Source organism: Schistocerca cancellata, chromosome 3 (assembly GCF_023864275.1).
Source record: "Schistocerca cancellata isolate TAMUIC-IGC-003103 chromosome 3, iqSchCanc2.1, whole genome shotgun sequence".
In the NCBI taxonomy this organism is placed as follows: Eukaryota; Metazoa; Arthropoda; class Insecta; order Orthoptera; family Acrididae; genus Schistocerca; species Schistocerca cancellata.
The window spans coordinates 748,040,496-748,060,673 of record NC_064628.1 but is presented as its reverse complement, the minus strand read 5'-3'; the positions used below and the strand labels follow the sequence as shown (position 1 = coordinate 748,060,673).

Below are 20,178 nucleotides of genomic sequence, written 5' to 3'. Positions count from 1 at the left end.
CCATAGTTTTGACTGTTTCTGCCCATTTCTGCATCCGAGACATGTCCAAGCTGGACAATAGTTCTGTAGCTATCTCTGGGTCACCACTTTGCTGGAAGTATTGGTACAGTGTTTCACTTTCCTCATTCCATCCTGGAACATATTCTTTTCGGTATCCTCTTGGCATACACTTTTTAGCTGTTGCTGTTACTGCACCAATGAAGCGTTGATAGTTATTATGTGATGGAGGTATCCATCGAATGGTCTTATCCAGTTCCGTTGAAAACTTCATCTAGTCGGCTTTCTGGAAATTCCATCGAGCATGCGGAGTTGATCGTATGACAGGAACAGTGCAGCCAATTTGTATTATTACAGGTCTGTGTTGGCTGTGAGGAAAGGCATCTATCACTTTCCTTGTGGTGTTGATGGGAAAGCCAGTTTCGTTGCAGCTAACAAAGCATAAGTCAGGATTTGAATCCTTGTCCCAAGCAGCTGACCTGAAAGTGCCTTGATCTTTGGCATCAAACACTAGATGAAGATTATTCTCTTCGATCCATTCTGCAAGCATGCTCCCATTTTCATCATTTTTAGAGTACTTCCAAAGTTCATGGTGACTATTGAAGTCTCCTATGTAAATTGCAGGATGTTCTGCTGTGTGTAGGACAAAATCGGGCCATGTTGTTTTGGGTGGTTTGTAAACATTTGTAATAGTAATGCCGTGCAATTGTATGACAACTGTATGTATATCTGCCTCCACACTTACAGAAATCAGTGAAGCTTTGTTTATGTTGTTACGGACATACGTAGCAATTCCATACACCTCGTGGTAAGTTACACCAAGTGCAGAATATCCAGGAATTTGACCTCGGCTTCGGAATATTTCTTCGCTGGAAACACGAGTTTCTTGAATGGTGACGACATCGATATTCTTGTCCAGCAAAAATTTTGACAGGTAGTCACACTTTGCCCTGCTAATGCTTTCGATATTCAGTTGGAGTAGTCTGATAGTTGGTCCAATGTTTCTTGTTAATGAGCTCTGAAAAGAACTGTTTCTGCTATTTAGTTGATATGTCATTGCCAGGAGATCCTATGGATAGTCTGGCTGCCTGTAATCACTGTTGCTCAATTAGCACCACCCAGGAGGCACGTGTAGGGTATTTTAAGGTTAAACCTACGGACGTGAGCAACGCTACCTCCCATAATAATAATAATAATAATAATAATAGTAATAATAATAATAATGTGTCAGATAACATCATTTAGCAACAATTACAACAAGAAATGTATTGGAAATAAGCGAAGGTACCTGATGCCGAAGAACAAGTGCTCAAATATATGACACCAAAGTCCCTGTATCCATTCCAGTGGACATTACTGTTTTGTAACCATAATTAAAGAAACATGTGGCACTGCCAAAACTTATTACGTAGCAAAACCATGTAAACAACACTTACAGATATTGTCTACAAAAGGTACATATTTTCATGAAATAGATTATGAAGAATACACAGTAATGGAGGAGTACTCACTTGCCATGGTAACAGGTCATAAACAAAACTACTACTTCGTTTGAAGTGATTGTAGTGACTGTTTCTCCCACCAGAGGACCACGCCATACTGTCCATTCACATGGGTGACGAGAGTATTGTGATGGAAAATGCAGAATCTCTTCTCACTTCTTTCCTGTACCATATGTTGATCATTTTAGCAATGGGAAAGGATATGGGTAGTTTCCACCTGCATTATGCCTTGCGGAGAAGTGGGCAGGCTACACTCAAATTTATAGTGATGTCTCAAAAATGGATACAGAAAGTTATATGTTATGCGTCTTTTTCTGCCCATGAGCTGCTGTAGAAAGGAAGTTTCAACTCCCAGGCAATGAAGTCTCAACTCCCAGGCAATGCTTCCATATTTCTCACTGAAACATTTGCTGTTCTGTAGGTGTTACAATACGTAAGCGCTCTCCAAATCTCCAAAGCAGTAAAATCACTATAATAAAATCTATCTGCTACAGGAATTGTAACAAAGTAACTTATAAATATACCTGAGGCCTAGTATCACTACTATCAAGCAAAACAGGCTTTTCACAGTATAGAATTCTTTTGTATCAAATCACATTCTGGTATTGAATGTAATGACAAAGCAGGCCAACTAGCAAGAGATGTGATTAGCGGCAGAAGACTTATGGACATCAAACTTCCTTCCATACACAGACTGGCTTTTGAAAATCAAATGTTCATGGAAGGAGCAATGAATAGATAGTCAAAAAATGAGGGGTACCAAGATGACCATAGTTTGTAAATTCTAAACACTCAAGGAAAATATCTATTGTGCGGATGCCTCTCAATCATGGATCCGTCCCTGCCCACTTAAATCGGATTGGCATATCAGGGACATCTTACTATCAGTGTGATGACATCACAATTTGAGAAGCAAATCACATTCTGCTTAAGTGCAAGTGTTATGAGACCAGCAGAGTTAACTCCTGACAGGAGCCATTGAGACTTGGTTGTTGCCAGCCCCTCTGTACTATTCCAGTTCTTAGAGATACATTCAGGTGTACCTCTGATGCCGTAGCCAAGTTTACAGCTGAAGAGGATGTACAAATCTGAAAGGAATGATGGCTATCAATCTTACTGCAGTAACTGAATTATCCGGTTTCATACAAACAAGTGGTTTACTGTCACTTGTATTCAGTACTCTCTTCAAATACATGTTGCCATTATACTCTAAAATTGCATTTATGAATGTCTCCTCTGCACAGTGTATCTGATCAAGGTTAAATGTTACACATTTTATTTAAATTATGGTGGCTAAATAGTGCGCACTGAAGGGGAAAAAAAAAGCAGAGTCTTTGATAGCAGGACAGAAAACTCTGGTGGGCACACTCAAAAGAGAGAGAAATCTTGCTAGATTTTGGAATAAATTCTTTGACAAGCTAGAGTGCACGCGCGCGCACGCGCACGCGCACGCGCACGCGCACACACACACACACACACACACACACACACACACACACACACACACACACACACACACACACACACACACACACACACACACAATGCTGAGTTGCATTTAGGCAGGTCAATTAGGACGGGGTAGTGGTTGTGTCGGGTGGGATGGGTTAAAGGAGGGAGAGGTGGAAGGTAGGAAGATGAGCTGTGTTCAGCTGCTAGCAGTGGCTCAAAGGGGGTCAGCAAGTTTGTTGTATAGGAATGTGGGAGGGAGGAGTGGCAGGTGCATGGGCTAGGCCTGCGATGCACGGTACTGGAGATGGTGCAGTGCAGTGTACGATGAAGGGTGATGCAGAGATGTGAATTGGGAGAGGGATACAGGACAGAGGAAGGGTGAAATATTATGTGGAGGGAGTAGGGACAGTGAGTAAATGGAGATTGAGGCCAGAAGGGTTATAGGCATAAAGTAGGTATCGATTTGTGAAGACCCTTGTGATACCTTCAGGATACTGGGCAAGGGAGTAATTGTCATTGCATATATGCTGTCCATGGATGGCCAGTTTGTAGGGAAGTGCTTTCTTGGTGTGGAAATAACAGCTATCAAAATGAAGGTTTCGCTGGTGGTTAGTGGGTTTAATATGGACAGAGGTGTAAATGGAGTAATCATAGAGGTGGAGGTCAACATCCAGGTAGGTGGCACATTGTATTGAGGAAGACTTGGTGACGTGGGTGGCAGAGGTGTTGGGGTGATGGAAGAATTGAGGATGGGTGTTTTGTCTATGAGCCCAGATCATGAAGATATCATCAGTGAACATGAACTAGAAAAAGGAGTTGGGGTTTTGGGAGGCTAGCAAAGTTTCTTGTGAACAACCAATAAAAAGATTGGCATAGGATCATGCTATATGGGCACCAATGTCTGTACCATGGATTTGTTTATAAAGCTTCATCTCAAAGGAGTAGCAGTTGAGTGTCAGGGTGCAGTCGGTAAGGTGTATAAGGAATGAGGTAATGGGTTTGGAGTCTGAAGGACATTGGGCAAGGTACTGTTTGGCAGTGGAAAGACCTTGGGCGTGATGGATGTTGGTGTCTTGGGAGATGGCATCAGCAGAGATGATTGGGGATTCAGATGGGTAGAGACAGTGGAAAGTAGATGATGGGAGTGGTTAGTATCTTTGATGTGTGAGGCTGGGTTTCAGCCAATTGGTTGGAGGTATTGGTCAACAAAAGCAGAAATTCTTTCAGTAGGAACACAATAAGTTGTTGCAATGGCTTGTCCAGGATTGTTGGGTTTGCAGATTTTGGGGAGCATATAGAAGGCGGGAGTGCAGAATGTTGTTGGACTGAGAAGGAAGATGGACTTACGGGAGAGGTTCTGAAGCTTAATGGTACAGGTATGCAGTTCTTGATTTTTGAAATGGGATTTGTGGACTGTCAGTCAGTCATTTGATTAAAATTGTATTAAATAATAATAATAATACACAAAGCAATCACTCATATAAATACATCAGCTACACCATTCCAATTTCATAACCACTTCTACAACCCTTTAGATCACATAACATCAACAGATACAAAGAAAGTAAATTGGAAAAAGAAAACACTACATGGCAAGCACCCGTATCATCTAACACAGCCACACATAGATCAAGACGCATCCAACACATGGCTAAGAAAAGGCAATATATACAGTGAGACGGAAGGATTCATGATTGCAATACAGGATCAAACAATAAACACCAGATATTACAGCAAGCATATTATTAAAGATCCCAATACCACAACAGATAAATGCAGACTTTGCAAACAACAAATAGAAACAGTAGATCACATCACAAGTGGATGTACAATACTAGCAAATACAGAATACCCCAAAAGACATGACAATGTAGCAAAAATAATACATCAACAACTTGCCATAAAACATAAACTAATAAAACAACACATTCCCACATACAAGTACACACCACAAAATGTACTGGAGAATGATGAATACAAATTATACTGGAACAGAACCATTATAACAGATAAAACAACACCACATAACAAACCTGACATCATACTCGCCAATAAAAAGAAGAAATTAACACAACTAATTGAAATATCCATACCCAACACAACAAATATACAGAAGAAAACAGGAGGAAAAATTGAAAAATACATCCAACTGGCTGAGGAAGTCAAGGACATGTGGCATCAGGATAAAGTCGACATTATACCAATTATACTGTCAACTACAGGAGTCATACCTCACAATATCCACCAGTACATCAATGCAATACAGCTACATCCAAACATATATGTACAACTACAAAAATCTGTAATTATTGATACATGTTCAATGACCCGAAAGTTCCTAAATGCAATATAACATATACCGTACAGTTAAAAGGAAGTCACGCTTGATCAAGGTCCGCGTCACTGTCCATTTTTGACCAGACATAACGTCTGAGAATAGAAAGAAATAATAATAATAATCATAGTGGATCTGATCATATAGCCCATTAAGTACTGGGATGGTTTAGTTCCGTATTTGAAGGCAGATGTTTTTTGTCAACACAATGTGGTGTTACCGTTGTGTGACTCCATCTGCTAGATGACATAGGAACAAAGAAACACTAACTACTAATAGCTAGTTTGGTTTTGACAGCCATTTGTGTAAGTTTTGCTGTGTGGTATTTCCTCTACACAGTTTCCCCGATGTAGGCTAAATGTTACACATTGACTTCATCCTTACTTTTGTATGAGAAAATTAGTGCTGAGATAAAAGTGAAACAGGGTGCTGCCTTTGATGGTCAGACATCTGTTTTGATGATTGATCAGGATGCCCAGCAAATGTGGTTACTGAAGAAGACATTGATAGTGTCCATGATGTGATTCTTGCTGACAAACGAATAAAAGTGCCCAAAGTACAATGGGCCATATGTGTGTGTATGGTAATGGAAATTAATATTTTATATGATACGTTGACAAAGATAAAAATTATTGACCTCTGCCACAATTGCTATGTTGGACAGCAATTTGGGTTCTACTTTCAACTTTGAACATGTTTTCCACTCTTGGTGTTCTTTAGCTCATGCAAAATTTAGGAATTTAATTTTTAACAACTAAAATTTTACATTGGCCACATAGGATATATTTTTAAACTTTATTATTCCAGACTGGTATCAAGGTTGCATTCCCCATCTTCACTGGTAGTTATAGTGTGCCACTGAAGTTGCATATGTGGTCCCATATTGGTCCAGTATGGTAGAATTTAAAAATGAATTGGATATAACCTATGACGACTTTGTAATTAAAAATAAACTTCCTGATTATGTTGTTATATTTCGAGAAATTTAAGCAACAGTTTGTGCACAAAATTACCCCTGTAGATAAGACATAGATTCATCATGATTTCCCAGAAACAAAGCAACAATAAAAAAAAAAAAAAAAAAAATGGGCTGGGACATATGAATCTGCACCACAGAATGCATGGGCTGGAAAAGTTATGACACCAATATTTAGGGATTCAAAGGTTATAGAATTCTTTAGAAAAAGAGAAAACAATAGCTACACAGTGATGCACTGTGATACTATACGAAAGTACTTCAGTATGAAACTGAAGGAAATACGTCTCAATTTGGTGAAGAAGAAAGTGCTGTTTCATGACGACAACTGTTCTTTCAATAATGAGTATCTGTCTCATGATATATCCACTGCACGGATGTTCATCTTTTGAGTGAAATTAAAAGGCATGCCCGCTTTAGTTTATCAAAGTTTTGTTACACAGCAATTTATTTGCTGGTATCGTTGTCTCTATTTGCTGCTATCGTTGTCTCCTCTCAGAGGTACGATGATCTTGAGTTCTTGTTGCACAAAGAAATCTGTAGTTTTTCAGGGTTGTAAATGTTAGATGGGTTACTACCGAATAGAAAATGTTCACACTTTTAACGTCTGTGCTCTGAGACATTCACTTAATTGGTTGACAACAATTAACTCAATTCACTCCCTTTAGCTATGATCTCTAATTAAATAAAAACATGTCTACTCTTTAAAATAACTAAAACCCAAATGCTTTTTACAACAACTAAAACAAGACTGCTTATTACAATCTTGCTGCCAGTTGCAAGAGAAAGTTCAAGGATTGCATTTGTAAGGTGAAGTGTTAAACCAGCTAGATCACTGGCAAAGATGTTATTTGAATTAACTTCATGTTTAACAAAACTCAGTGGAAAACAGAGATACATATTTTTATGTTGAAACTTCAAAATTATCTTAATCATACTAAATGTAAACAGCAATGCATGAAATATGGCACCTTGGTATAAATAGTTTTGTATGAGCTGCTTTTCTTACGAATTAAAATATTGATACTCATTAGTATCAGAAAGTTCATAAAGAGTATTAAGGATGAATTGTACTAGGAATTGCTGCCACAATCCTTGTACTTGCCTAACCTGTCTCCTGCTATTTCTTCTTATTTCCAAAACAAGAAGTAGGTATCAGGTAAAAAAATCCACTCAAATACAGTCATCATGAAGGTAGAGGCATGGTTTAGAGAGCTTGAAAATTCCCGTATTTTGGACGGTTTATAAAAAAGGCCAAGACCTTGGGGAAAAGACATATCCTTTAAAGGCAATTATGTTGAAAAGTAAATAATTTGTTTTTGGAAAAAAGTAGACTTCTTCATTTCTAACACTTTTACATATTGAAGTACCCTTGTACGTCGTGAGACAGGAAATGACACTGTAGACAGAAATGCATCTAACTTAAATCAACATGTGCTCGTGTGCAATGCTATGACTTTCTCTTGAAGGGTATATAAATTTTCAGTATAAGGTTGGTAATAATTGTTCTTTCTCTCTCCCTTTTTTAGTTTGAGAATATGGGACACCCGTTCATCACCTCAGGATGCAAACAAATTAACTGTGGAGAATGCTCATGAAAGTGATGTGAATGTCATCAGTTGGAATAAACATGAACCACTCATTGTTTCAGGAGGAGATGATGGCATTCTCCATATATGGGATTTAAGAATGTTCAAGGTACTGTTAGTAGATCTGCTTTACACAATTTATAGCAAACAAATTACTTATTATTTGACATAAACTTGTCACAGTAACAATGATAGAAGAAAGTAAGTTACTTATGAAGGTTTAATAGAAGAATTTTACTCGTATTGGTTCAGCTCTCTGGATCACATAGACATAATGAGCTAGAAAAATGACTGTCTACTTCAGCAAAAAAAAAAAAAAAAAATTAAAAAAAATAAATAAATAAAAAAATAAAAAATAAATAAATAAATAGTTGAAATTATTTAAGAATCATTAGAAACAATCCAAACAGTGATAGCTGCATATAATAGCTGTTGGTAGCAGTTTCGCTTTGTGCATTCATATTGCCACGCGGAATGGCCTCATGGTTAGAGGCCTCACGTCACGGATTGCGCAGCCCCTCCCACCGAAGGCTCAAGTCCTCTCTCGGGCATCGGTGTGTGTGGTGTTCTTAGCATAAGTTAGTTTAAGTAGTGTGTAACTCTAGGGACTGATGATGTCAGCTGTTTGGTCCCATAGGAATTCACACACATTTGAACATTTTTGCATTCATATTATGTAGTTTACTGTGCACTTTGGTTTGATTATGAGATTACTTCCATATATCACTGCCAATCAGTAAAATCAAAGTTTCTTGTGAATAATATCTCCTGTTTGGTCAGCAGCTGCACAGCTCTACATTGCAAACTGTCATGAAAGAAAAAAGAACGTGCTTTTTGACAGGCACCCATGAATGGGTTTTCAATAAGCATTCTTCCTTTTTTGTCACTTTGAAAGTATGGTGAAAATAACTAAAGTATTGCTTTTCCTGAAAGCTTCCTTTCATCTCACTTTCCTTCAGAATTTTGTAGTTTGTGGATTGGATAACCAAAAGAAGGACCTATGTCTCTGTTAAGGATCCATTCATCATAATTTCCCCCCACTCATCTCCACAGGATAGAGTTAGTTTCAACTCAACATCCGAAATGGATTTAAGTCATGTACCTTTTCTTGTGAGAGAGAGTCAGGAAGTTGCTATGCGCAGGGGTTTAAGTGTGCTGAAATATGAATTTCCCACTAGTATCACTATTACTATCATGTCAGAAATCATGACATAGAGAGTCATGATGTACTTTTAAAAAGATTGTAACATGCACATATAATTGAGTTGTTTCCATGGAGAGCTGCTCTGCAAAGAGCTGAGTATGTCCTTACACAATTTTACTCAACAAATGTACCTCTCATATAATGTAATGCTATCTGGATGATGTGTAGACCAAATACAATTAAAAAAAGAAAGAAAAACAAGAACACTTGTTCAACTGGTGTGCACAGGTGTATCTCCTCAAACAACTCAGTGAATGTGGCGTAGTATGCATTCTTGTGACTGTTATTAAGGAACGTTTAATAGGCAAGTACATTATTCTGGGGACTAAGCCCAGATGGTTTCTTTTGCTTTTGGGAAGATCAAGAAATCAGGTCAGATCAGCTCTGGTCTTTTAGTATATGCTGGAGAAGAGATGTGTTATGTTAGAACAAAAATGTAACAAATGTCTGCCTCAGTTGCTCCTCCTGCATAATTTTTATGTTTTTTTAAAATAAATCCTATTTCAATGAAATATGTACGCACTACTCTTTTGCTAGTCTTCAATCCTTATCATACAAGAGTGTTTCATTCTCTGGGTGTGATTGGTACACCCATATTTTGTGATCAATTAACATGTTGAATATAACTTTTTCTATGTACTATAATTGGAACTATCTAGTATCTGTTGACAAAACCCTAAATTTATAAAAGGTTTTTCACCCTATTTATCACAGAGGTTGTGATCCAGGCAGAAGAAATTGTTATAAATATCAAGATAGCAAGACGATATCTCAAAGCTTAAAATGACCTTTGTGATCCAAGCACTAACCAAAACTTCAAAATTATAAGGCTTACAAATCCCAGGATACCTTGTCATAGCTTAAAGAACAATTGCTAAGATTTCTGTTCCTTCTTTAGTCAATGTGATATCCACCAACTGCAGCTCATCTTCCCTTCAAGACTGCCACATGTATCTCAAAAATGGCATTTGATCTGGTCTCAGGGGTAAAAAAATATGCTTGTTAGTGCAGCCAATATTTCCTGCAATTACAAATTAATTTACTTAAGACAGGGTATTTTATGAGTGCCCATACCAGGTTTTATTTTTCACAGAATGTATTTTGTTTGCCTTACAACTGGCAGATTGTGGTTACAGGAGCAGACGTGGACTCCTGACATGCATTTGGGAAAAGCATATATTCAGAGCTGGCCGGTGTAGCCCAGAGGTTCTAGGCGCTTCAGTTTGGAACCACGCGACCACTACGGTCGCAGGTTCGAATCCTGCCTTGGGCATGGATGTGTGTGATGTCCTTAGGTTAGTTAGGTTTAAGTAGTTCTAAGTTCTAGGGGACTGATGAACTCAGAAGTTAAGGCCCATAGTGCTCAGAGCCATTTGAACCATATATTCAGACTCCACTGCTGTAAATCTTGCATATTGTTAAATTTGGAAAAATAAGTAAGAAAAAAATGGATGTTGTTATAATTTTCTGCTACTCTAAGTGCAACTAAATAACAGAAAGTAGTGGTTCCCAGATCTTTCTGTATGTGCTTGTTATGATAGAATAACACTTAAATTGTTTGCATTGGTATCAATTACATACCATAAATTTCATCTTTTTCACTGTTTTCTTGGAGTGATTGACTTGTATATTAGTCTATGTGCTTGGTCCTACTTTTTTTTTTGTTTGAGCTGAGTAGTCTGAACTGAATATGTATTTGCCACTTTTTTGCGTAATGTTAGTTGCAAGTGATACTACTTTTTTTGTCTACTCTGGCTTACCTTTAAAATGAATTATTTCATTAATGATGTTGAGAATAAGTGATGGGGAAACTGTGATCAGCTGAAGGCCATGAGAAATGGGGCAAAGCATTTGTAATTCTTTTTGAAAATGCAAGGAATTTTGAAAGAAGGCTTTCCATAACAAAGAACACAAAGGGAAGCAAACAGAACAGATATGTTAGTCAGAAACCATGATGCTTCTAATATTATTACTCTTATTCCCACATATCAGATTTTTATTTTTGTCTTTTGTTTGATTTAGCTGACTATGCTGCATGTTTCTTGATGGTCCATCTACCTCGTTTTTCATGCCTTTTCTCGTATATTTTTCATTACACTTATTGCATTTTAATCATGTGTAACATTTCTTTGTTATTGCATTCTTAATTTGTTGGGAATCTGTCTTTCACTTTAACTCATCAATTTGGTGTGAAACAAAATTCACCATCAGTTATTAATCATATGTTTTTCCCTCAACATCTGTTTGGTACTGAAAGTCAGTACAGTTTACAACTGAGAGTAGGTTCATATTTGATGCATTTTTATGTATTTTGCAAAATTTCAAGTCATTCGATAAATTCATCCTTCATAAATACTGTTTTCAATTTTCTTACTCCAGTTTACAAAGCCTCAGCTACAAAATGTCATCCCCTGTTTCAAGGGTTACCTCCACACTCTTCATCAAGAATAAAACTGACCTACTACTATTGTAAAACACACCTTTGCTTCTGTCATGCATACCAGCTGAAATATACCTTACCTGGCTTGCAGCATAAACGTGTTGTCATGGGGAGAGCGTGATTGTTACACATACAATATGGCATTGATCCTGGCCTGGAGGGAGGAAACTTCATTGCTGCATTCTGAGCGTGATAGTCCTGGACTTCCAAAGACAGAATGTTGCGGAAGATAGAATATTGTAGACTGGTCTATGACACTAGCTACTGTGTGTGATGGTGGGATTGAGAAGGCCGATAAAAAACAAAATCATGTTTGTATAAAATAAACAGTTATTCCTCAAAATAAACTCCACACAGCTCAGTGTGTATATTACAACAATATTCCAATATTTTTGTCCCCACCCCTCTCAAAAATTTTCGACTCTACAAAACACGTTTGCCATATAAGTAATCTCCTTATTTGATGACAGTTTCTCCTATCCACTCACTCTCTCTCCAAGCCATTTTTTTGGAATTCTGTGAAAATACACCAGCCAAAGTTTAGGAATAGTGTGTATGGGGAACTATTTTGACGGACAGTTCATATGCTTTTGCTATCACAATAGTCGCTATGTGAGCAAATGTTAGTGTGGGATGTAAGAAGTCCAAAATACTAGCTTGTAATCCGTGGCAGTTTCTCTGTTGAGTCAACAAATGGGACACCCATCTCGTACTCGGCTTCTTCACATACCAAATTCAGTCTGAGTACCATGTACCCAATCATTTGAGCCACTTACTATCTCTGCATTCTTATGAATCTTAATGTAACAGGCTTCTGTCAGGAAAATATGAATTTTATTGACCATCTGTACAGAAAAATCACAATCATCCAGATTTCACCAGATGTGTAGCACATGTATAACCACATTTAAATTAATTTCTCCAATAATAAGCTCTCTTTAGATACTTCTGAAGAGTTTCTGAGAGATATGTATTATGTGTAGCCATATCTATGAAACATGGGACACCATTCACCGAAGAGTGATGCATTGAACAGCTGTGCGTTATGTCTGTTACGAAGTGTGAACAAAACAATTACAAAAATCGTACTTGCCAGTAGTTGTGCATAAGAAAATTGTCCACTCTATCATAAAATATGACGTACTGATCCACACTCATTCTTAAGGAGTAATTATATTAGTGACATCAGTTTTAATTTGACATTTCTACAGCATTATTGGGAGAAGGAGATTTTGCCCAAGTTTGCAGTGGTTAAACATCACATAAGGTCAGCAGGAGTGAATAATATTTTACAGAGCACCAGCCTGGCCATCGTCAAAGAAAGGATATGACATGCAAGGTATGAACTGGATATGAATGCACACAGGTTATACAACTGCTGTGTCTATTTATCTGCAGTTCTCTCATTTCTCAACTGCAAATGCATTGGTATGTTGACAGCAGATCATCAAAGAGCTCACGATAGCAATACAACAGCTAAAGAAATTTGAGCAACTTGTAACTACACAAAAATTGGTGTCATCTCGTGGAACAGCAAGCATTGTCATCAACCTGTCAGACAAGATTCTGGATGAAGGTGCCATCTCCGCCTTTATTGAAGGACTGAATTTTGCTCCTACACCACACACTGCACCTATCATGGAGTTCATTATTGGGGTGTAACAGGTAGTACAGCATCTCTCACAAGACAATGCTGACGATGTACGACTTGCCACCAGTTTCATTATAGCCTCAGCCAAGCTGCCCAAATCTGACATCAGCAGAGCAGAGAGAGAGAGGGGGGGAGGTGGGGCTCCATGCATTGCAGAAAGATAAAGATCTTGTGGTACTTCCAGCTGACAAGGGAAATGCCATATGTGTGTTTCTTTTTTTTAATAGTGCTGAATATTGCAGTAATGGGGAATCATTGTTGGAAGATGGCACATACAAATGCTTAATCTTAGAACACAAGCTTCTAGACCTTCTAGGCTATATGGATTACTTGAAACCCACAAGGAAGGTCTTCCATTGAGGCCAATTGTTAGCGCTATTGGTTTTCCTACCTACAGGCTGGCCAAATTAGCCTGAAAAAAGGCCATGCTGGCCAAAAAAATGCACAAGCTGGAAATAATTTTAATCAGAGTTAGGCATCCCAAATAAGAGTTGTATGAGTTTGTAACGGCTTCTTGACTTCTGCTAAACTTTTGAGGGCTGAAAAGCAATGGAAGTTTTTAGCTTTTTGGTTTCTCACCTATAACTTGAAAATGATGCATCCTACAGAAAATTTTGCCAATACCAAAATGAAAGCACATAAAATTTCGTGTAGAATGATCTACGTACAAGTTAAAATTGGTTCAGCCGTGTAGCTGCAGTCAGTCATCAAAAATCAGAATTTTTTACCAACTTCGTGGAGAAGTGAGTAATGGTCATGTTACAACACCTGTAACTGCAAAATAACTATTCCAAATGTAAAATACCATGCATCAGATTTATAAGAGCATTAAATTCTATGTAAAAAGAGCTCCAAAATTTTAAAATTTTCTCACTGCTATGCATAGGTACCAATAAAATCATGACAGTATTTGTGGCCCTAAAATATTGCTAAGACATTTTTCCAGAGTACAATTACTCTTAAACCCCAAATCTTCCACATTGTCCAAATATTCATATTTAAGGGCTACCCCCATGAACCATGGACCTTGCCGTTGGTGGGGAGGCTTGCATGCCTCAGCAATACAGATGGCCGTACCGTAGGTGCAACCACAACGGACGGGTATCTGTTGAGAGGCCAGACAAACGTGTGGTTTCTGAAGAGGGGCAGCAGCCTTTTCAATAGTTGCAAGGGCAACAGTCTGGATGATTGACTGATCTGGCCTTGCAACACTAACCAAAACGGCCTTATTGTGCTGGTACTGCGAACGGCTGAAAGCAAGGGGGAACTACAGCCGTGATTTTTCCCGAGGGCATGCAGCTTTACTGTATGGTTAAATGATGATGGCGTCCTCTTGGGTAAAACATTCGGGAGGTAAATTAGTCCCCCATTCGGATCTCAGATGTCAGATCCCTTAATTGGGCAGGTAGGTTAGAAAACTTAAAATAGAAAATGGATAGGTTAAAGTTAGATATAGTGGCAGGAGGAACAAGACTTTTGGTCAGACGAATACAGGGCTATAAATACAAAGTCAAATAGGGGTAATGCAGGAGTAGGTTTAATAATGAATAAAAAAATAGGAATGCGGGTAAGCTACTACAAACAGCATAGTGAACGCATTATTGTGGCCAAGATAGACACGAAGCCCACGCCTACTACAATATTACAAGTTTATATGCCAACTAGCTCTGCAGATGACGAAGAAATGTATGATGAAATAAAAGAAATTATTCAGATAGTGAAGGGAGACAAAAATTTAATAGTCATGGGTGACTGGAATTCAGTAGTACGAAAAGGGAGAGAAGGAAACATAGTAGGTGAATATGGATTGGGGGTAAGAAATGAAAGAGGAAGCCACCTGGTAGAATTTTGCACAGAGCACAACTTAATCATAGCTAACACTTGGTTCAAGAATCATAAAGAAGGCTGTATACATGGAAGAAGCCTGGAGATACTGACAGATTTCAGACAGATTATATAATGGTAAGACAGAGATTTAGGAACCAGGTTTTAAATTGTAAGACACTTCCGGGGGCAGATGTGGACTCTGACCACAATCTTTTGGTTATGAACTGTAGATTAAAACTGAAGAAACTGCAGAAAGGTGGGAATTTAAGGAGATGGGACCTGGATAAACTGACTAAACCAGAGGTTGTAGAGAGTTTTAGGGATAGCATAAGGGAACAATTGACAGGAATGGGGGAAAGAAATACAGTAGAAGAAGAATGGGTAGCTCTCAGGGATGAAGTAGTGAAGGCAGCAGAGGATCAAGTAGGTAAAAAGATGAGGGCTAGTAGAAATCCTTGGGTAACAGAAGAAATATTGAATTTAATTGATGAAAGGAGAAAATATAAAAATGCAGTAAATGAAGCAGGCAAAAGGGAATACAAACGTCTCAAAAATGACATCAACAGTAAGCGCAAAATGGCTAAGCAGGGATGGCTAGAGGACAAATGTAAGGATGTAGAAGCTTCTCTCACTAGGGATAAGATTGATACTGCCTACAGGAAAATTAAAGAGACCTTTGGAGAAAAGAGAACCACTTGTATGAATATTAAGAGCTCAGATGGAAACACAGTTCTAAGCAAAGAAGGGAAAGCAGAAAGGTGGAAGGAGTATATAGAGGGCCTATACAAGGGCGATGTACTTGAGGACAATATTATGGAAATGGAAGAGGAGGTAGATGAAGATGAAATGGGAGATACGATACTGCGTGAAGAGTTTGACAGAGCACTGAAAGACCTGAGTCGAAACAAGGCCCCGGGAGTAGACAACATTCCATTGAAACTACTGACGGCCTTGGGAGAGCCAGTCCTGACAAAACTCTACCATCTGGTGAGCAAGATGTATGATACAGGAGAAATACCCTCAGACTTCAAGAAGAATATAATAATTCCAATCCCAAAGAAAGCAGGTGTTGACAGATGTGAAAATTACCGAACTATCAGTTTAATAAGTCACAGCTGCAAAATACTAATGCGAATTCTTTAGAGACGAATGGAAAAACTTGTAGAAGCCGACCTCGGCGAAGATCAGTTTGGATTCCGCAGAAATGTTGGAACACGTGAGGCAATACTGACCCTACGACTTATCTTAGAAAATAGATTAAGGAAAGGCAAACCTACATTTCTAGCATTTGTAGACTTAGAGAAAGCTTTTGACAATGTTGACTGGAATACTCTCTTTCAAATTCTAAAGGTGGCAGGGGTAAAATACAGGGGTTGTAGCCTGTCCCCAATGTTATTCAATCTGTATATTGAGCAAGCAGTAAAGGAAACAAAAGAAAAATTTGGAATAGGTATTAAAATCCATGGAGAACAAAAAAATAAAATCTTTGAGGTTCGCCAATGACATTGTAAATTTGTCAGACACAGCAAAGAACCCGGAAGAGCAGTTGAACGGAACGGACAGTGTCTTGAAAGGAGGATATAAGATGAACATCAACAAAAGCAAAATGAGGATAATGGAATGTAGTCGAATTAAGTCGGGTGATGCTGAGGGAATTAGATTAGGAAATGAGACACTTAAAGCAGTAAAAGAGTTTTGCGATTTGGGGAGGAAAATAACTGATGATAGTCGAAGTAGAGGATATAAAATGTAGACTGGCAATGGCAAGGAAAGCGTTTCTGAAGAAGAGAAATTTGTTAACATCGAGTATAGATTTAAGTGTCAGGAAGTCGTTTCTGAAAGTAACTCTTACTGAAAGTGTCTTATAGTCAGGAGGTCCTTAGATTATCTGACTGCCAGTATGTGCTAGTTCATATAGTTTTACCGAGGGTGCCCGTGTAGTGTTACACTACGGACGCGAACTAGCTTTACACCCCAATACTGTGTCAAATACTGTGCTCAGATTTGGCTAAACAGCCCACATGTAAAAAAGGTGGATGTCCAGTTGCATAACACTCTAAGGATGAGTTCTGGAGTAATTAAACCCACTCCAACGCAATGGCTCCCAATATTAAGCCACATCCCGCCGCCACACCTGCGACATACTGACGCTCTTGTACGTGAATACAAAAACATCATGGGAAATCGAAGCCTGCCAATCCACCAAGACATTGAGGCTGCAAACACTAATAGGCTTAGATCTAAGAACCCGCCAACAAGAACAGCAAGGAACTGTGTACAAGAAGGTTTCAGTATCACAAACACATGGTCTGAAAAATGGAACGCGTGGCAAAATCATAACATGCCTTGCATCACACAAAAGCCACCTGGTTTTGACCTACCAAGCAAAATGTGATCCACTCTAAATAGGATTAGAACTCGTCATGGCAGATGTGCTTACTCCCTGTATAAATGGGGTAAAATACCATCCCCTCGGTGCGACTGCGGAGAAAGTCAGACCATCAGCCACATTGTTGAAGAGTGTTCCAGAAGAGCCTATAATGGGAGCCCCGACGACTTCCTGCTCGCAACTCCAGAGTCGATAGATTATATTAATAGACTTGATGTTTGTTTATAATCCATAAACTTTGTTATATTAGTAATGTTGGTTTGCAATTATTAACGTTTGTTATATTAGTGATTTCTCTGTTTGTTTCTTATGTGTCTGTATTGCCATACGATAAATAAATAATTCTGAAAGTATTTGTATGGAGTGTAGCCATGTATGGAAGTGAAACATGGACGATAAATAGTTTGGACAAGAAGAGAATAGAAGCTTTTGAAATGTGGTGCTACAGAAGAATGCCGAAGGTTAGATGGGTAGATCACATAACTAATGAGGAGGTATTGAATAGAATTGGGGAGAAGAGGAGTTTGTGGCACAAGCTGACAAGAAGGGACCGGTTGGTAGGACATGTTCTGAGGCATAAAGGGATCATAAATTTAGCATTGGAGGGTAAAAATCGTAGAGGGAGACCAAGAGATGAATACACTAAGCAGATTCAGAAGGATGTATGTTGCAGAGAAGTACTGGGAGATGTAGAAGCTTGCACAGGATAGAGTAGTATGGAGAGCTGCATCAAACCAGTCTCAGGACTGAAGACCACAACGACAACAACAACAACAACAACAACAACAAGGGCAATTTAGTTACATACCTATGTACCTGAATTTGATTATTCAAGTAGGTAATTCGTAGTTTTTCATGTTAATTACTTGTGTTAGTGTTCATAGGTGTCTGCAAGGGAAGCGGAAGAGACAAGAGGGTACTTGCATGTTCATGGACTTCAGTAAGCTAAACCCAGAAACAATGATTATTTATATTTTTATAGAAAACAACTCATCATGAGTCATCAGCTGATCCAGTTTCTCAGTAACAACTTGGAGGGAGGGGGAAATAAAGTATACATTGTGGCATCTCTTGCTCATCAGCACTCTATAAACCACCCTAGTCCCACTTTAACAATAGGAACATGTGTACATGCCCTCCATACTGCCGTGCCCCTGAGCTCACGGCCAGCTGGTGCCCAGTGCTCCTTTATTCAGACACTTCATCGTCCGATGTGGACCATCCAGCTCCTCTAACGTAGATTCATTTCCAAAAGTTTCTTAGGGAGGACTTTGCTTTGCAAGCGTGCTACAAGGTAGAGCATCAAATCGTGGCATCCACCTCACCATCGTTTGTGGTACCTAAGTGGGCTTTGTTTTGCCTGTAGCAATCACCATGATAAGGCACTCAAACTCCTGAAACAGGAGGACAATACTGATCAGGTCCACTCTGCAAGTTTCTAAATGCGTCTGACATAAATGGATATTCACAGAATGTTTTTGGTAATCATACAAAAAATATCAACTAATACTTATTTGTTATTCCCTCTTTGTTGCTTTCAGAAATCTCTTTCTGGAGAATGGGAATTGAACAATTGGCCATCTGGCATATCCCAATTAATGAAGTTGTTGTTATTAACTTAATTTGTTTTGCCATTTGTGGGGTTCCATGGATTTTTCCCACCGTGGAAGAAGTGATGCGGGGATTCCAAGCACAGTTACAAAACTTGAAGGGAAAAAAGCCCAACAATTTAATTATGGATGCAATATTTCCATATGGTTTCAATACTTGAACAATTCATTGAAGCTGAAAGAAATGAGGATTGGGAATTGTACCTATGAAGTGTGAAGAATGGGATACCGTACTTTCACACAAGTGGCCACTTCCACTATGCCAAAACTAGCCATATATACTTGGAGGATATGCAGGAGCTTGATAAAAACTCACTCCTATTGAACATGAGCAATTTGTAAATGAAGGTTGTTTTACCATCAGATGAACCCAAAAACACTGGTCAGTCATATGGTCAGACATGTCCTTTAACAAATTCTCATGAGGGCTGTATTCTTCTCTGTGGGCATGTCACGAAGGCAGGAGGTTACCGATGGAACTCTGGCTAGGTGGTTTGCTGGAACGCCAACAGCAGTAGACGTTACACACCAAACTGACTAATTCTGTGGTGTATCGTTTACCTCATCAGATCAGCATGTTGATACCACAAATCTTGGATGAAAAGAGACAACACTGATGTGGATAAATTCAGTAAATAGTTTGATTCTCATGACCCATTCCTTCAAGGAATGTCCATCATGTGCATTAGTAATGGAGTGTTGATAGGTGACGGCATTAGCTGCCAAGAGGCTTATGAAAAGAGGGAGAAAAAAAGCACAGAAAATACTCAACGGGAAAACTTTTAAGGAAGTGCAGTTCCTGAGGAAGATCAGAACAATGAACCTATGAGCTGTGAAGTGTACAGTCAAGATGAATGGCGAACCAGTCCCTCTCAGTCCTGATACAATTTTCTAAATACTTTGGGTCCCAATGCACCATAGTGTTTGATGTCTACCTTGAGGAGGAGCTGAGAAAAGCATAAAATCTGCTGAACGTGCTCAAAGAGTATGCGCTCTGTCATCTGCTTCTGTTTTATTTGATGAAATGACGTCACCAACCATGTCAAAAGAACAGTTAAATGAACTTGAGAAGAAACATCTTATCTCAGTGCTGACAGAAGAATTATGTGGTGAAGGGTATCAGGTCAAGCAGGCCATTGAAGCTGCAGACTCCTTCATTATTGGTACAGGTATAGAAAAGTTGAGACAGGGAGGCAATGTCTTCAT

At 38.7% G+C, this 20,178-nt stretch overlaps 1 protein-coding gene across 1 annotated transcript in view; it reads left to right on the top strand.

Moving 5' to 3' along the window:
- The window catches only part of LOC126175766 (glutamate-rich WD repeat-containing protein 1), an 81,718-nt gene that overhangs the window by 48,076 nt on the left and 13,464 nt on the right, over positions 1–20,178 (top strand). The window contains exon 6 of the mRNA XM_049922735.1: positions 7,792–7,960. Within this exon, the coding sequence (XP_049778692.1) occupies positions 7,792–7,960 (169 nt within the window). The remainder of the gene's footprint in view (positions 1–7,791; positions 7,961–20,178) is intronic.